The 18,072-nt window shown below is 36.2% G+C and overlaps 7 protein-coding genes across 7 annotated transcripts; 4 read left to right on the top strand and 3 right to left on the bottom strand.

The window, feature by feature from the left end:
• Window positions 1-1,279: 1,279 nt before the first annotated feature.
• On the top strand, window positions 1,280-1,579 carry VTP21DRAFT_5329 (uncharacterized protein; the record flags this gene model as incomplete). Its single annotated transcript, XM_069395838.1, has 1 exon — window positions 1,280-1,579. The coding sequence occupies one exon, from the start codon at window positions 1,280-1,282 to the stop codon at window positions 1,577-1,579; it is 300 nt and encodes a 99-aa protein (XP_069247897.1).
• Window positions 1,580-4,539: 2,960 nt separating this feature from the next.
• VTP21DRAFT_5328 (uncharacterized protein) lies at window positions 4,540-5,915 on the bottom strand (the record flags this gene model as incomplete). The annotated part of the gene is made up of 3 exons (XM_069395837.1): window positions 4,540-4,798; window positions 5,357-5,582; window positions 5,645-5,915. The coding sequence occupies 3 exons, from the start codon at window positions 5,913-5,915 to the stop codon at window positions 4,540-4,542; spliced, it is 756 nt and encodes a 251-aa protein (XP_069247896.1).
• An 833-nt stretch (window positions 5,916-6,748) lies between these two features.
• On the top strand, window positions 6,749-9,350 carry VTP21DRAFT_5327 (uncharacterized protein; the record flags this gene model as incomplete). The annotated part of the gene is made up of 7 exons (XM_069395836.1): window positions 6,749-7,067; window positions 7,150-7,161; window positions 7,283-7,312; window positions 7,380-7,424; window positions 7,487-8,202; window positions 8,273-8,529; window positions 8,597-9,350. 7 exons carry the CDS (start codon window positions 6,749-6,751, stop codon window positions 9,348-9,350), a joined length of 2,133 nt encoding a protein of 710 aa, XP_069247895.1.
• Window positions 9,351-9,928: 578 nt separating this feature from the next.
• On the bottom strand, window positions 9,929-11,731 carry VTP21DRAFT_5326 (uncharacterized protein; the record flags this gene model as incomplete). Its single annotated transcript, XM_069395835.1, has 6 exons — window positions 9,929-10,120; window positions 10,193-10,315; window positions 10,388-10,507; window positions 10,598-10,785; window positions 11,381-11,623; window positions 11,707-11,731. 6 exons carry the CDS (start codon window positions 11,729-11,731, stop codon window positions 9,929-9,931), a joined length of 891 nt encoding a protein of 296 aa, XP_069247894.1.
• A 206-nt stretch (window positions 11,732-11,937) lies between these two features.
• On the top strand, window positions 11,938-13,157 carry VTP21DRAFT_5325 (uncharacterized protein; the record flags this gene model as incomplete). Its single annotated transcript, XM_069395834.1, has 6 exons — window positions 11,938-12,069; window positions 12,128-12,241; window positions 12,326-12,421; window positions 12,502-12,586; window positions 12,653-12,838; window positions 12,901-13,157. 6 exons carry the CDS (start codon window positions 11,938-11,940, stop codon window positions 13,155-13,157), a joined length of 870 nt encoding a protein of 289 aa, XP_069247893.1.
• Window positions 13,158-14,570: 1,413 nt separating this feature from the next.
• VTP21DRAFT_5324 (uncharacterized protein) lies at window positions 14,571-15,476 on the bottom strand (the record flags this gene model as incomplete). The annotated part of the gene is made up of 1 exon (XM_069395833.1): window positions 14,571-15,476. One exon carries the CDS (start codon window positions 15,474-15,476, stop codon window positions 14,571-14,573), a length of 906 nt encoding a protein of 301 aa, XP_069247892.1.
• A 1,695-nt stretch (window positions 15,477-17,171) lies between these two features.
• Window positions 17,172-17,453, top strand: VTP21DRAFT_5323 (uncharacterized protein; the record flags this gene model as incomplete). The annotated part of the gene is made up of 1 exon (XM_069395832.1): window positions 17,172-17,453. The coding sequence occupies one exon, from the start codon at window positions 17,172-17,174 to the stop codon at window positions 17,451-17,453; it is 282 nt and encodes a 93-aa protein (XP_069247891.1).
• Window positions 17,454-18,072: the final 619 nt, after the last annotated feature.

Raw genomic sequence — 18,072 nt, 5'->3', positions numbered from 1 at the left:
GAAATCGGTGTTAGGATTTGGTGCCACTAGGCATTCGTGTAACCACCTACTTGGAGAATAAGATCTGGAGAGAGCACAGAGCAACGGGCGATTCAACTGGATTGGGTTGACTTATCTGGGAAATTAAAGCAAACCTTTTTCCGTCTTAACGCCTGGCAACTGGGAGGTATTTCCGGACTTGCTCCAATCTCCTCATTAGCACGGGAATTACTGGGATCCATTCTATGTACCAGTTATTCAAATATTTTAAATGAATGGATTCTCAGCTCTCGGGCTTTCGCTGCTCGTTTTATGTCTCGCTTTAAATTGCTATTTACAGAACAAACTCCTTGATATGGAGGCCGGTTGAAATCGTGTAAAAGTTCAGGACGTTCTAGACTTGATAGATCTAGCAAAGTGGAGAGGAATGGCAAATCAAATTTAAAGTATGAAATATACAAAGAAAGGATCTGGGGTTAAAGCTAGAATATAGTTTGAAGATCCATGAGTTGGGTCTCTGTGTGCTCAAAATGCAGGGTACTACTTAAAGGGTAACAATCCTAAAGAGCCGTCCATGAAGCAGGTCGGCACAGAAGCCAAGTATTTAATGGTTAAAATGTGTTAGACCTTATAGTATAGAGGCAATTAACTGATATTTTTTTTTTTAATTTTACAAAATTGCATTCAAATTTGAGAAAGTTATTAAAGTTTATTGTAATTCGTTATACTATAGACGAGCAAGAAAACTAAATATGCAGACCCAGTGGAGTTCACAAGAAAGTATCGCCTTTTCATTGACCCCGTATATATGTATCCGTTGTTGGATCACAAGAATTTGTATTCTGCGGCTAAGGAATTGAATCATATAATGTAACCCAGTATCCATACTAGAGAAATTTCATGTTATCTCGGAATCGATAAAGCTTCATTGCCTAATTATAAGGGATATATGTGGTGGGTCGAATGAAAACAGCGCAAAGTCACGAGTTCTTTTGAAAAGTGGAATGTTCATCCATTCCACCCGCACTCCCGCTGCATCAGATTTTAAACAAAATCGAATAAATCGAATTCCATTATCTTACGGCCCCTCTTAGTTTTGGGTTGATGCGTAGATGCTTGTATTTTTGCAATATATTTTCAGATTGTACAAGGATTCTCACAACCTCTCCAAAAGGTATATAAACACCATCAATTCAATTTTCTTCCCAAGTCTATAAACATACATTAGAAATCAATTTTAGCACTAGCACTTCTGATCGGATATTATTTACAACCACTCAAACTACGAAACCCTGCAAAGATGAAACTCAGCTTGTCCGCGATCGCACTTGGTGTACTTGCTTCGACCTACATGTTGGCAGAGGCTCGGCCTAACCGTTTAACTTCCTTTGGAGGTGTCGGCCAAGGAACCCTCAATTTGAACCCAGGTTCCAACCCACCTAGGAGGAACAATGGTCCATCGGGAAGGAATATTGGTGGTGGAGCTACTGCTGATGAGTTTGACCGAGATAGGTCTTTTCCAAATGTGAACAGACCGTCGACTAATTTTAAACAGCAAGGAATAAATTTACGTCCCGATCAACTTGGTGATAGTTTCTAGAAATTCACCTCTCTCCGTGAATATATAGCTATTGTATTGTTCAATTTTGTAGAATTAATTAGCAAAGATTAGATTTGAAATAAATTTTAGCTTTTAGGCCAACCTTTCCCAATGAAACTGCATTAGAAAACTCACATAATAATAGACGGCTCTTAACCATTTCCGGAAGATGATTTTGGACTAGAAAAAATAGTTTTTGAACTATGATTAGTAATTAAACCCTTTCTTTAGAAGTTTTAATGGAAATTCCTTGCAAAACATGCAAAAGCCGGTTTCAAATATTGATGTCTAACCTTGGCTCGGCTTAGCTGAATTCAGAGCAGGGAGCTACGCAATAATCTCTAAAAAGTGTAATCATAACCTTTAATACGAGTCTGCTTTTAATATACGTGTAGCGAAAAATTATTATGCGCTGTAATAGGAACATGGGGGGAATAACATAACTTAAGTTTCGTCTATATTACCTGGATAATGTTTTTTATATTAAATATAGAGGGTAATATATCCATGGAATTGTTTTTATATTTTGTTTTTTGGTACGCCTAATTCATGAAATAAGTGAAACAAACCAAAATAGTAGTTTCGAAAAAGCACTTCCAATTTAATTTGATTGAGACTTAAGACTCGGAAACCATTTAGGGTTTAATGCGCTTTTCCATTAAGGTCCGGATTCGTCAATAAGAATCCCTATAGTTTCAAGCATTTGTTGCCAAGAGAGCAGACAAATTGATATCAAGCAGAGTTATTCCATTTGTAATAAATCCCCACGAATATGTTTTCATTTTGGTTATACTCGTGTCAGCTAATTAGAATTAGAGTAAAGCTGACAAATCTTAGGTGTCATATTCGTTTCCATTTGTACTAGCCGTTACCATTATCCTTACAGTAGCTTAAGAGCTTTAAGAGCATATTAGATTCTCAAAATAATATGATGAGCAAAAATTTATAGCAATTCCGATCAAGGTATTAGTGTTCTATATCTTGAATTATGTGTTACGCCATAAATTTTTAGCCATTCTTGCAGTAAACTGAAAATCAAATCAACTCTACATGTTGTTATTGATAGATTGGCTAAATTAAGACAAGATTAATTCAATTATTCTGTTTCATATATTGTAATGCAGGATGGAATAATTTCTCCTGAGAGAATATACATGTTTTCTCGCGAGGATGAACTCATGTATTCTTCCGAGGGTAAACTCATGTTTATGTATACAATTACAATAACAGATAGAGTTAGTGTCGAGCATGAATACAATTTTCAAATATAAAGGGTCTGAAAAATTTTATACTCCAAATTTTGAACTGGTTGTTTGTTGGATCTTATTAAGAGTATATTAATAAAAGGAAAGAAGACAGATAGAAGGGATAACACAAATAACACACACTATAAGAGAATTCAAAAGAGAGAGAAAGCACATCTTATATATATAATAGAATAGGAGATGATGACTAATAATGGTGATAAGATACTTGCTTATACATATTTGTATAAGTATGAAATAACCGTCGTAACACAACAACTATTCAGACTTAGATCATGCCTGGTCGTTCTCCAACATTATTTTTATATCTCAGCTTTTAATCATTTCGCACTTATCTGAACCAATAATTTCCGAGAAAGCAGCTGTCGCTGTGACGTGATCTCGAGTTCACGGAATTGCTCGATGCGTGGTGTTGGGATTATTGTCGTAACGCTAGAATAAGGTTATTTGTTACCCATTGCCCTCTTCCTCGTTTTCCACTGTTATATTGTTGTTCGAGATTGGTCTATTATTTTAGGATTTTGTTCTACTGCAAGCGTTATCTTTGATACAGTAGGTAAGCAACTGTGATTGCAATAATTTATGTATTCACTACAGTAAATAAAGTCAAAATTTAGCCTAACTACGGAATATGAATAGCTACAATCTTGGTTTTCTTGCCCCAGCCTTGTGTACTATGCATATTACAGTATATTATTTTTAAATTCAATTAACTTTGCCGTTGTCGTTTGCGGCTAGCAGGAATGTTCTCTGGGATAAGCTCGCGAGGATACGCAAATTTGCTTGTTAACACTGTGCCATCGACAACAACGACAGGGTCATCAGCTGCTTGTGACTGCTTGGAAAGAAATTTGGTCGAAGAAGTTACGTATAAATAAATTGTATCTTGTGGGAGGGTCCTCTGCGATTGACATAATAGAGGTTTTCCGGCACAACTTCTATAAAAGTTGATCATGGATAGATCTCCAATTTTCTTATCAAATAAATCCCAGAAGCAATGAGTTAAGCCATCATATTTTGTCTGCGATATCTGACCCAAAATAAGTAATCCCTCGAGATTAACCCCAACAAAATCTAAAGTGGTATGCTCTACTGAGAGGATTAAAAGATCGCCATTCTTCAGTTTGTTAGAGGTTATTTATATTTCAGCTTTAGGTAGGCGCTCCTGTTGTCGTACACAAAGAAACTCCAGTGCCACCTCTGTCTTCAATGGATTTCCCATTGAATCCTTCACTGGTACAATCACCGATTTTCCAAATGGTTGGAAAGCAGACAAAAAAGCGACTTCAAGAGCATACCAGGAGGTCTGTGGGAATGAAGCCTATAGTCATTTTTTTTAATCAAAGTGGATATTAAAAAATAATGAGTATGCCTTTACCAATTCTGTTACAAAAGTATTTCTACTTTTGGACTCCTCTATAATAATATAACAAAATATAATAAAAGAACAAAGAAAAAGAAGTAAAGACCAGAAACCAAATAGCAGAGACTATTTAAAGATCAAACAATCGAATGATAAAATAATGTTATACAAAATAACAGTTAATAAAATTAGCATTACGTTCCTAGGCCATTTATGGCTTAGACCTTAATAGCGTCATGATGGCAAAATTAACATCATGACAAATTCACTGATAAGCTGTGGTCATTTTAAGTTGAACACAGACAGAATAGCCTCCTTTGCTTGACGGCAAACTATTTTGCCTCATTACTGATGAGACCAGCAGCCTCAAACCCATTACCACGAAAGTTGAACGAAACAATTCCTCCCACAATCAGACGTGCAATGAATTGTAATTCAGATATACGCGTGAGATCATCAACATGACGAGCAAGTAGACTTTGAATTCGAGCAGCGTAGTACTGGCGCAAATCAAAATTAAAGGTTGCAAGTACAGCATTAGGTAGAAGATTAGTTGATGCCAGTTCTTCGGTTTGATTTCCGTCTTTCTGTCTATATATGTAGAGGAAGGTTAGATAATGTTAGGCAACAAAATTATGATTTCTTACTCAAAGGCACACCAAAGCTCAAATAAACGACATACATTACGCGCGATATTGCAAGTTTCTTTCTTAATATGCTCGATTGAATCAGGAGTTATATCTTTGTATGTATATATTAATTTAGAGGAGGTATTTTAAGATAATTAAAATTTAGAGTATGAACTTACCTATATCCATGTTATATACTTCAAGGAGATATTGAATAAGAAATGTAAATCTTTGTCATTAAGTTTTGTTGTAACCGTTGTCAACCGGTCGTCACCATCTGAAAATGCCATATTAATTAAAGAGGATGAAATAGCGACAAAGAATAGGCCTAGATTGACTGAGAAATTCGAAAAGTTTCCAAAACGTCTTGCGATGGGGTGATCCGATATATCGTTGGTAGATTCTCTATAAAGGCATTCCACTGATCAACCGCTATCAAGACTGGAACACTTAATATATGAAAACAAAGATGGGTCATTGTACAAACTTGAATATACGCTTCATTATTATTTCCGCTCACCTTTTGATTCTTCTTAAAAAATTTACATAAAGCAGGAAGAGATCTATACATTCTTTCTCGTTGGCCGATTCATTGTGCTCAAAATTTTCAAGTAAATCAAAAGCTCCTTTAGCTCCACGGTCGGCATTTGCTAATTCTTTTAATTGATTTTTTGACATTTTCAGTTGATGATCAAAAATATCCCATATGGCGATTACAATTTCTTCGTCGGACATCAAACGCTTGGCTAGGGAAAACTATCAAATCAATAAAAGAATTTAAGTATAGAATTAAGATAAGAATATTTACCTTTAGGAATATACAACACCAACCAATCTCTTTTCCTAGCTTTATAAACAGCGTAAAGCATGAGGCAAGTTTTACCAGTTCCAGCTGGCCCCCGAATTGCATTTTTCATCTGGCGTTTTTCTGCTATATCAAGTAGTCTTTCCATCTTGCTCATTACAGGTAAATGTAGAAGGTTAACGCTATTGTCGGGGGATGTTTCTAGCTCTTGACTAGCAGCTACTGGCAATAACGATTCAGGACCTAGATCTATCTTCACCCACTCAGGTACCATGCTTTCTTGCTCTCTCTTTGTATTTGATCTCTCCAGAACTGAAACATCACAGGCTATAGACGAATTGGTAATTTTTATAAATTTGGTATAAAATTTGGTTGTCATATAGCAAGAAAAAGAATAATTTTCATAAGATGAATACAATTATTAGGCATACTTCACAGTGGAGTTTCGATTCAATGTACAGGCAATTTTCTCGCATCATCATATAATAAATCCAAAATAATGGGCTGTTAGCCAAATGAAATGCAGGCTATACATTCATTGTCTAAGATCTAATAGGGCCTAAGACTTATGAACTCTGAAAACAAGGAGCGAAGAAGTCGAGGACCGCTACGGTAGACCGGTTGCGTATGTATGTTTCGCGGGAGGCCACGCATGATTAGATTGTACATGGTTGCTCTCGGGACGTTCGCTCTTGGTGTTGGGATTATGTTACGTTTCGTAGTTTCAGCTTGTCTTATACTTGTGACTATTTGTGACATCATCATTATATGCATATATATATATTGGCTTTTGGACTTTGGAATAAACTAAGCGGAGTTTTCTCTTACTCTCCTATCTCAAACTATCCATAACAAAAATCAAGAAGAGTAATAAGCCACCCTCCTGCAAAGAATTTTTGAAAAAGATGACCAATTTTTTTGATAAAGAAATTTTTCGGACATTTTTACTTATGAGCCTATCCGTATAATTAGCATCCAAGAAGATGTGGCTTGGGATTTACTGCAATTTTTGTAATGGAATTTTTGTAATGGCTTACGTCATAAAACTCTTATCACATCACACTCATTATATTGTATTTGTTGAAAACAATTAAAAATTGTTTAATAATGAAGTTAAATTGCATGATCAAAAATGGAGACGAGTTTTCAGAGCCCTTTCCGGTTAAAATAGACGAAGCTGAGAGTATCCATGGCCTTAAAGAAGTAATTCAGCAAACAAATAAGAAACAGTTAGATGCTTACGACATTTCACAGATCAAACTATGGAAGAGCGACATCCCTTTTGAAGCCTACAATACATCCATTAATAATAATTTCGTTAAAGCAAAAAAGCGGCTACTGTCACCATTAGACGAAATATGTGAGATTTTCCCAGAGGAACCTAGGAATAAATATATTCATATAATCGTTGAACTACCGATTAAAGGTAAATATATATTATTTTATTTTGTAATTTTAATTTTATAATTTCGATTGATTTTTCATCTTATTTACTTAATATCTATTAGGAAAGAATCAAGGTATATATTACAAATTAATATATTTGTATGCTTTAGGCATTTTTGCTTAGCCTTTTCAACATAAAATTTGTGTCTACTATGCACTTCAACTCATTACCGTTTTTGATACATCTTTCATTAGGCACTGAAAATAAGCGGCGTCTGGATACAGGTATATCCTATGCTAATTAAATTATTTTATATAATATACTCATTAAAAGCATTATTTTTTACTGAAGATGAGGGCCCTTCGAAGAGACCAACAATGGATACTATATTGAAAAGTAATATTACACTTAGGCTATAGATTGCAAACTGAGATTACTTAGTTTATATCCAATTTTAGTGATATCACCATACCAGGCACTCTTCGACCGCATAATGACCGAGACCCCCCGAGACCCTGAGGAGTTTTCCGACCCCAGTAAATTGATCAAGCTTCCCTTTCCGTTTCTCGGCCTTCTCCCAGTCGACCGATTTAATATTACCGATGGATGTTTCATTTACATGGGTCGCGAAGGATTCGCTCGAGTGCTGGCTGAGATCGAAAACTTTCGCGATCCTTCCTATTATAATAGGCTCTATGTTTACGGAAGTATTGGCTATGGAAAGTCCCATATCCTTGCAGCTATGGCATGTCTCCTCTTTCAACAAGGAAAACGAGTTGTCTACCTCCCAGATTGTCGCGCTATGGCTCAAAATTTCCTGAGGTATCTTAAAGAAGCTCTTCTTCTTACCTTTGGTGACTCCGAATCCTATCAACTCGAAATTTTAAAGTGTGACACCACGGAGAAAATCAATGCATTCTGCGATGAAATCTTTGACAGGGATTCGATCCGACTCTATTTCATCATTGACCAACTAAATGCCCTGGACCACGAGTTGGTTAACAGAGATAATATCTGCAATACTATAAAAAGCTCAATACAAGTATGCTTAGATCAAATAATGTATAGTCATTATGCCATTAAAAGCGCATCGGCGAATTTTCAGTCAGCCATTCATATGGAGCAGAAACAGTTATCTGAAAAAAAGATCGCTCTTTTAGGAGGACTGACAAAGGTAAGAAAATTTCTTAATTATAGTATGGGAAGTAATTATTTATATTTTAAATTTGCTCTTTGTTAACTAGGCAGAGATGCAGGAATGGTGGAAGCTTTATTCAGATTGTTTGCCAAATATAAATCAAACTGAAAAAGAATTTATTGAGGATATCACCGGTCGTACACCTCTTTTTCTACGCGCTCTTTTAAGATTAGAGAGTAATAGGGATTTTAAAGATATAAAGTCCAATTTCTTGAATTCTCAGGAGCTGTTAAATATACCTAGTCAAGTGGTGGCTTTTGCAGAGCAGAAGAAGATTGAATCAAACCAACAGGAATGGAGAAGGCAAGTCTAGACGCTACTTTGGTTTGTTTTTAAACATATAATATATTCAATTTTCTCCAATCTATAGGTATATTGATGTCATGCGTGGATGCTTGCTCAATAAGAAAATGTTAAATACCATGAAAAGCTACGATCATCGCTACTTCTATATTGATGAGAACTATATCGGTCACTATACCTGTGGGTTGGCACGTGCTGCTATGTCAGGAATATTTCGTGAAGTGGGAGAGGACATTTTCCTTGATCGTGAATGGCTTAACAGGTTGCGTACTTTTAAAGACAATCCTTCCGTTCTTGGGTTTGTCGTGGAGCAGGCGAGTCTTAGCAGCATTTCACAGAATGGATTAAAAGTAAATGGGCTAGGATTCTCTAACATGAAAACGATTGTGTTCAGCAGTGATTTTCCTACATACAATTTTGATCTCAAGCTGGCATTATATATTCCTTTGGCTTACAACTTCAAGGCAATTGACGGTTTGATCTTGTCATTAGATGAGAAAAATAAGACGGCTCACTTGGTTCCAATACAAATCACTATTTCCAAGTATCATTCAGATTCGGAGTCAAAATTTTTCGCTAACTGGAATAGCTGGACACAAGATCTGATCGAAGAAGGATATACAATCAAAGCTACGTTTCTATGGATAACCGAAGGAAACAGGGCGACAGAAGAATTGGAGGCAAAGCTAAAGGAAACACGACAAGGTGCCATTTTAATTCAACCGGAACATACCAGTGTATGTGTCGCTATTGAGGATGTGAATAGAGATATTGGCGAAAGATTGAAAAGGGTCCGTAGACTTCATGCTAATGGAGGATAGAATACGTAACTAGGGCGGAACTGAAACAGAATGGTGATCATCAATACTATGATAGTACAGCGGCAAATTATACGTATGTTTTCCAATCCCCTCATGGTAACTCTTGTAATCACTCAAATATCTTCTTGTAATTATTTTACATCCCTACAAAAAACCCTCATTAGGATAATTGGCTAAAACTGTTTGGGGAGTTTTTGGAAAGTTTCCAAAATCTATATGTTTTGGCCCAAAACTGGTGTATGGAACATGCATTCTTGTCAGGTGGCCCAAAAAATAACCAAGACTCAGAGACTTAGCTTAGGCCTACTGACCAATTTCGGCCGTAACTCTAAGCAGATCCCAAATAAAAAGTAATTTACGAGTCTCCAAAACTGATTTAATAATTACACAACACACAAAATTAGCTAGCTAATTTGATTGTATTATCTCTCTAGTGCTAGAGAGATAATACAATCAATTATTCCAAAACTATTTTGCCAAATCCCGTAATTTACAGAGCTAAAGATAATATGTTTTACTAGGCGTAGTCCATATACTTCCAGGTTCAGTCTGTCGATGGCAATGTGTTAAAATTCTCTTTATCCACTATGTATGTTCGTGATCCCTTTTTTATCCACCACACACCTATCCAGCGCTTCTACGCCGATAAACCCCACCGAGCTAACCGTATCGAAGCTCCTTAGGTCATATGCACCTTTGTGCCAGTCTTTCGCCCAGCGCACGAACGCCAACATGAGATCTTTTTCCCGAAATTTATGATGAAAATAATACTATAATGACCATACATTTTATGAGCGACAAATTACAAGTAGTGTCGTAAGATGCAGCTATTCATGGCACACATTTGAGCGGTTAAGCGACATGAACAGTTTGGAACTCACCTCCACCTCAGCATAGCATTCTTTCTTTACCATATCTTCTGGCCAATTTTGGAACCTTGCATTACGATCCACTTGAAATATAGCCTACATGTTACAGTGACAAATTAGCTGGAAGGCGTATTTAAACCCCACATTTCTGTTGCTAAAGATACAAACCGCAACTGTGTAATTGTTCCGCCAATAATCCTCAGATTCATTACGAAACTTCTTAGAGCTAATATAATGGCCATCTTTAGTTCGTAGTCGTACGTATTGGTAACCAGTTCTTGGAACGTCCTAATTCGAGGGGATAATGTTTCAGGTTATAATGTATAGTTGCTGTGTACTGAAGTAAAAATAACTCAGTTTATAGCAAATAAATGTTACCTCAAGAGAAAAGATATTGCATTCATATATCGTTGCATAATATTCCTTTAGTCGATGGAATTCAGTACCGTCTAATTCATAAAATTTTCTAGGCCAATACAGCTCTTCTTCGTAATGATCTAACCAAAAACTCTTTTCTGTTGTCCAGGACGCCGGAAGTCTTTCCACTGCAGGGCTAATAGCAGCAACTGATTGAATAAACGATAAATGATTTAGTTTTTCTCGATAATATATCTGAGAAAAGAGATTTGCAGATGGGCGAGACTTCGATCTTGGTGCCAATATAAAGAAGCAGGCTTGTTTAGCAGCATAATCAGACATTTCGTTAAGATTGAACGCTTACTTCACATAAGGGATAAGCATGCCGCAGTATCTCTCCATTGGAAACTGCCAGTACGATCAGGGTGGTCCATACTCTTTAATCGAATCAGTAACATGGAGCAAGTAGTGAAAGACGATTCGGTGTGCAGGTAAAAACTCCATACTCTCTCCACAATATTCCCTAGGGAACCAAATTCGGACTTAGGCAATCATATCCCATTTAAATGATACGCAGTAGACATTTACTCAACATAGTGGTCATAAAAAAACTTGATGACTTCATGTATCTCGTTTACCTCCCCATCTGTTAATGTCCAAGAGAGACAAAGCCGGACAGCCGATACAAATTTAGCCCACCCATTCAATATGCTAGATTAAAAGCACTTGTTTGATTCACCGAAGTAAAGAGAATGACAACGGATATGGATACTAAGAGTGCATCCTACCTAGAAGGAAGTTTACCATTGAGAAAGACGAGCGAATACATTATAACCCAGTCCATCCACTCTTCAGCTTTATATCCTTTGCTGAACTTGTAGACATTACGTGGAGGCCTTCCGAAACTGGTCGGGATCTTTTTTCGACAGGCCTGCATTGATGCTCCAATCTCTTCCAACTCGGGTGTTGATAGAATATGTTCTTGGTTAATGTCAGCTCCTTCCGGTAATGAGAAATCACCAGCCCAGTGTGAGTACATTAGAGGGGCTAAAGTAAATTAGTAAATCAATTAAAATTTGCAATAATCCACAAGCGAAATAGCCTTGTTGCACGGCCCACACTTCGCCTACCAATGTTCTCGAAGAAGAGATGCATGATATCGATAGGAAAAGATGCAGGGAATGAGGTTGTGCTGAGATCGAAGAGAATTGAACGAGATTTAATGCCTAAATCACAAGATTGGTTTAGATAATAGTACTCTCGACATTTTTATCATGGGCTATAAAGTGTAACGAAACCTATAATCTTTTACATTTTGCTTACCAGTTTCTTGCACCACAGTTTTATGCACTTAGGTTGAGATGAATGATATCCAGAAAGATCAAGAATTTCCGAGCAACAAAGGGAATCGGCAGAGTGTAGCTGGAATAAGTACAGGTTGGCAATGCCAGGACCCTGGAATTCAAGCGAAATTTAAACTGAAACCAATAGTGGTAGGCTAGCAGTATTAAAAAAATTAACCGTTTTTGATTAATCCTATATGAATTATAGGATGAAGAGCAAGATGAAGATTGTATTGACAAACCCATACTTCGGAACAAAAAAACATTTATAAATGTAGGAGAGTATTTGGGCTTGGGACCTGAAGATGTAAGGGTTTATCGTGTAAGCTTTCGATTTGATTTTAAATAGGTACAGTATGTTTACACTCCAATCTGTTGACTGACTCCTGGATATCAAAACTTTTAGCTAGTAATAAGAGATTTAATGAAGCTTGTCGGGGTCAACACCGATGGCCCATACACCTCTCAAGACCCTCAGAAAATCACCAAAGTAGTGCGAATGGTAACCAAGTTTAATCCCATTAGCCAGTACGTTACGCCAATACATCGGTTGATACTCACTATTTCGCTTCTACGTTCTAGTTCAAGAAAGAATTCAAATCCTTTCCCAGAACCAGAAGAGATTGGGCAGTACGCGAATGGATCAAGCAAATCATCCACAATAGACGTAATCAGCTTACCTTATTACTTGTGTGCATTTCAAAGATAACATTTATTTTTTTATATACTGTAGGAGCTTATGAATCAGGGAAAGTGAAAGACAACCGAAACATATCTATGCATCTGGCTGAAGAGTTAGAGAGCTATCATTCAAGCAGAACACCTGAAGACAGTGATGTTGAAAACGAAGTGAATGGAGATACGCAAGAGCATTTCAACGCAAAAAAAGGAGCGAAGAGGCGTGCTAATAGTATTACTAGTATATAATTGCGAGGGAAACTACTCCAAGCACTAACATCATTTCCAATATTTTTATCTTAGCTTTAAGAGCTACTACGGATACAATGAACGATGGGAACCCTCGCCAAAAGAAGGCTCAGAACATGGAAAAGAGGCGAAAAAGAGCAAATGGAGTTGCAAGTAACTCGAGGCGACCCAACCGGCTAATTCCAGCATTTGAGAGCAAACGACGGCAAGTGGGAATCAGTAGCAGAGCTGATAAAGTGCGTAAAGGCAAGAGTAAAGGAAAGAGAGATCTAGGTAATCAGAGGAGTGCGGATAGTAGAAGGAACTGTTGAGTCGATATTTGTTGTAATGGAACCATTAAAATAAGCCATTTTAGTATGCCAGTAGATATCTGAAAAAATTCTATAATAAACACCTGATCAAAGGAAGCTCAAAAGAGTAACTCAAATCAATAAAATCGAGATGTAGCGGGACGAACTATTCAAGTCCTACCTAAACTTTCCTCAACTAATTCGTTCGATAGTAATATTTAATCTTATCTTTTTATCTTATTATTTTTATTATTTTTATTATTTTATTTCTATTATTTTGCTTAGACCACTTATCTCCTGATCGCAGTTATTTATCGCCTGATTATCATATCATCCGATTATTTCTTCGATTATTTAATTCCTTTGTTTTTGTTTATGGTTCCTCACCAATTTGCTATATTATTATTATTAAGGTGAGGACATCTAATGATTTTTGGGATATTATTATTATTATTTTGATTAAAGACCAATTTGCTATATTATTATTATTAAGTCTACCAAAAAAGACCGCTACACTCAAATCAATAAAATCGAGAAGAATACAGTATGAAAGTTCCGCTTTCTACATGGTAGTCTGCATAAATTATGTTCTAGAAATTTTTAACTTATTAATCTAACAAAAGGCTGCATATAAACTTCTCTTAGGGCATGGATAAGGTTAGGTCGATGTGTCAGTGTTCAGTGGAAAATTAAGGAGGAAAAACTATGGTTATTGTCATTAAAATTAACTAAGGAAAATAGTACATATATATAAGCTAAAAGGTTAAAAGAATAATGCAGTGGCTAATGGCTTAACTAGGTGACTATGAAACAAAAGAGTAAGAAACAGTGAAGGCATAGATAGTGTTGCATAAAGATCGTCGTGTCAGGATTTAATTTTTACTTAATTTTACATGCATCTAATTATTACTTGTTTGGGTGTATATGAAAATCCTGTTTATTGTTTTTGTTGTTATTCTTTAAATAGTTCAGCTATTTGTTTTCTGATCCTCACTCCTATTTTTCGCTTATATTTTTACTATTATTATTATAGGTAAGGATCAGATATACAGGTTGCCGAAAAACTGTTGCAATGATATGTCATATTTCCTATATTAATTAATTAGTCAATAACTACCCTAGAAGAATGGATCGGAAGATTATTGTAAAAATGTACAACATTGAGACTAGTTTTATTAATACGTGATATCCATGTTTAAAAAAGAAAACCTATAATGCTGGGAGGTTAAAGTTGGAAAAAGTGTTGCAATGTCCTTTACAGATATGCCACTTATATAGACAGTTTTCACAAATTGCGTATTGCACTCTTTTTTACTAATATTTTGTGTGATCTCCTTTTGCATTATATACAGCACGCACTCGCTCCGGCATGCTTGCATAGAGCTAGCTGACAAATTCTACACCTATGCTTTCCCATTCTTTCTCAATACGTTCCTATAGTTTATCCTTGTTCTTCGGAAGTCGTTGATAATGGCTTAGCCTTCGTTTCAGTTCGCTCCACATATGCTCCATTATATTGAGATCAGGAGACTGCAAAGGCCATTCTAGCACATCTATCCTCTTGTTTCGTAACCATTCCCTGGTTACCTTGGACGTATGTCTTGGATCGTTGTCTTGCTGGAATATGACTTGTGATTTCTTTATCCCGTAATAATCCAAAGATCCAAGATAATCTTCGTTAAGGATATTCGTGTACAATACGGAGTCGAGCCCTCCATCGATACGGCACAAGTTACCGACGCCATGCGAAGTGACGCAGCCCCACGCCATCAAAGACCCACCACCGTGTTTGAGCGTTGACCTTATATGGCGGCTGCGGAGTGGCTCACCTTTGTGCTTATAATAATATTCTCTGCCGCTTGCTTGGGCGAATGTTACCTGTGTTTCATCCGAGAATACAACTCGTTTCCAATCAGCTTCGGACCAGTCTTTATACTTCTTGGCAAACTCCATCCTCCGTCTTCGGTGTGCAGTTGTTAGTAGAGGCTTCCTTGGTCTTACGCGAGTAAGCAGTTCGTTACGTCTGACCGCTAGCCTCACAACATCGACAGACACATCCACATCGTATTCGTCCTTGAAGTATTTCTTAATTGCAGGTGCATTTTTACACTGACCTGACGATAATAATGTCGCTATTTTTCTCTCCAGTCTCTCACTCAGAATTCGGGGGCGACCACCAGGTGGCCTTTTGAAATAAGGCCGATGCCATCTTTCTCTTGCGATGACTCTTGCAACTGTTGAGTAATGGATGTCGAGCAGTTTTGCTATTTGACGACAAGACTTTCCTTCTTTGGAGTAAATAAAAACACTGTCGCGAGTCTTGTTGGAAATTGGCTTCATTGTAGTCACGTATATAAAATATACTTGTGGAGTTTTGTGTTCTTATTTTGACATATGCAGATGAGAAAACAATAAATAAAGAAGCAAGAACCGTGGAATGAGAAAAAAATGTAGTCATATATTGTATACCAAGTCCAAAAAACATATTGCAACACTTTTCCAATATTCATCCCCCTGGAGCTTAATTTTTTATTCTTTAATCATACCCTGCAGGTATTCCTTAATATAGTGTAGATCGCAAATATTTTTACAATAATCTTCCGATCCATTTTTCTAGGGTAGTTATTGATCAATTAATTAATATAGAAAATATGACATATCATTGCAACAGTTTTTCGGCATCCTGTAAATAATGTGGTAAAAATAAGGTAAATAAAAAGTAATATTACAGAGAAAATAGTGAGTAAAGTAGCAAGTCATAGGTATAGAAAACTAAAAGAATATGGAATAAGAGATCATAAAGATTACATAAAGAAACCATAAAGGTGTAACAGTTTTTGAGGACTGTTAGATATCCTTATTCTTAAAGAATAGAATTCAATTCAAGATAGAATGGAATTCAGGAAAGAGGTGAGGAACAATAAACAAAAGGGAGTGAATTTAAATAGAATCTCGGGAGTATCTAAGTGGAACTTTAATACACCAATAATAAATTTGTGGTCAATAAGTATATAAAAGGAAAGGTAATTAAATAGGTAAATAATGTAAATAAGGGAGTATTATAATTAATATTATAGTGTAAATTCGGTCGTGTTACAAAAGGTCTGGTTCGCGATTCTATATGTTTTCACAGCTTTATGATTTCTATAAGATTTTTAACCATTTTCTCTATTGGAATTTTTTGTAGGGTATAGAGTAATCTAAAGCGCTGTCACTAAAAGGATGAATATCTAATTTTTTCGATTTTTCTCCGTAAAAAAAGAGCATTATGTTATCTTGAAAATTTTACAATTTTTACAATTTTATTTTCAATTTTTTCTCTCATTTTTAAAAAACAGGGTCGCTGCAAAGTTAAAATTGTAAAGGTGCACGGCTAATTATTCACATACCATTAGCTCTACATTACAAATAGTCTCATTAATTTTTGCCACTTGCTTCAATCGTATCTTCACCACACTCTAAATTTTACGGTGTAACTTAATATCCGGCCCAGAGCCCCAAGCAATTTCCTTATGAAGAGCTAGTGCCGAAAAAATAATTCACGCTACACTTATGATTCGGCAGATATTAATGCTTAAAACTATACTAAAGACTTAGGAGTTACCTCAGTATATTATCATTATTGATAGCATAAAATGGTAATATTGTATCAAATATGCGTTACCGAGAGCATCCTTAAAAATAAATGTTGATTGGATATAAATTCTACTGTATGAACTCATGCGCAATGAGTCATTACTGCCTTGCATTTGGTGATTCACTTGGCAAATCTACAATACATTTGTTATTGAAACAAACCTTCACCTTCAATTTCGATCCCAATGAGGACGCATTACTCTATGATGAGATCAAATTCTCTGACGGGAATTTAAATTTTGCTGTCACATCTCAATATGATTACTCATACGAAAGATTAGGATGACTTCAAGCTTCATTCAAACTCACCTGATTCATTCACTTTGTGAGTATAAATTCTGCAAAGTTAAAAAAAAAACACCATTGCTTTTGTTCTCTATTCCTTAAGATATCTCAACAATGAAATTTATCTCAATTTTAATATTGCTTATCGTCGCAATTTCTGGAATCGAAGGTGCCCTTTATTACTGTGTCAAGGGAGGTTATGGTTGCGGTTCAGCCATTGGAAGGGAAGGTGCTGCTGGGCAGACCAAGGGCTGTGGAGTAGGAAACTGGGAATGGGTGGGACTTGGATCTCCTGGAGGAGGCGGTTGGTGGTATGGTAAATGGGATTCCAACCTATTTTCGGCATTTAAGGAGTGCTGTAATGCGGATGGCTATGGCGGCTGCTATTCCAAATAATGGACTTTCCCAAGGGCACAACCTTTCGAAAATTTGGACTGCACTAGACAGATTTTATGGAAATAAACTACCCTCGAAATGTGATCGAATAATCTTTATTTTTCATATCATTTTCCCTTTTTATCCTCAAATCAAGCTATATTAAGTCGCGCTACGAAAAGCAAACACAGCTATCCATATCACAACCATCAATCTACATGGACTTGCAAAATACCTTTTATGTTGTGAGTTATACAATAAGGTTCATAGGGAAAAAATGTCCGATTCGATTTTTTTTCAAAAATTTAGGTCACGTATCTTAGAAAAAAGTTTAGAATGGAATATAAGAAAACAAGGGCGGATGAGGGCAGATGGGACGGTCTTTTACCCACCGTAAAACCCCCCGCTCTATCCTTTTTTGGTAACAAATTTGCCTTTTACTGATCCATTTCTCCATATCCCCCCCCAGATTTGTGGCACTATCCCAAATCATCAGGGTATTATCCCAATCATCAGGGTATTATCCCAAATCATCAGGCCATTATCCCAATCCTCAATGTACAATACCTGGCAAAAATGTTGGAGAAATTAAAGTATTTTATTTTTTTTTACTAAGTAAAAAAAAAATAAAATACTTTAA

The sequence above is a fragment of the Calcarisporiella thermophila genome (genome assembly GCF_041956535.1).
Source record: "Calcarisporiella thermophila strain CBS 279.70 unplaced genomic scaffold VTP21scaffold_22, whole genome shotgun sequence".
Classification (NCBI taxonomy): domain Eukaryota; kingdom Fungi; phylum Calcarisporiellomycota; class Calcarisporiellomycetes; order Calcarisporiellales; family Calcarisporiellaceae; genus Calcarisporiella; species Calcarisporiella thermophila.
Note: the sequence above shows the minus strand (reverse complement) of the source record. Positions and strands in the feature narration are given on the sequence as shown.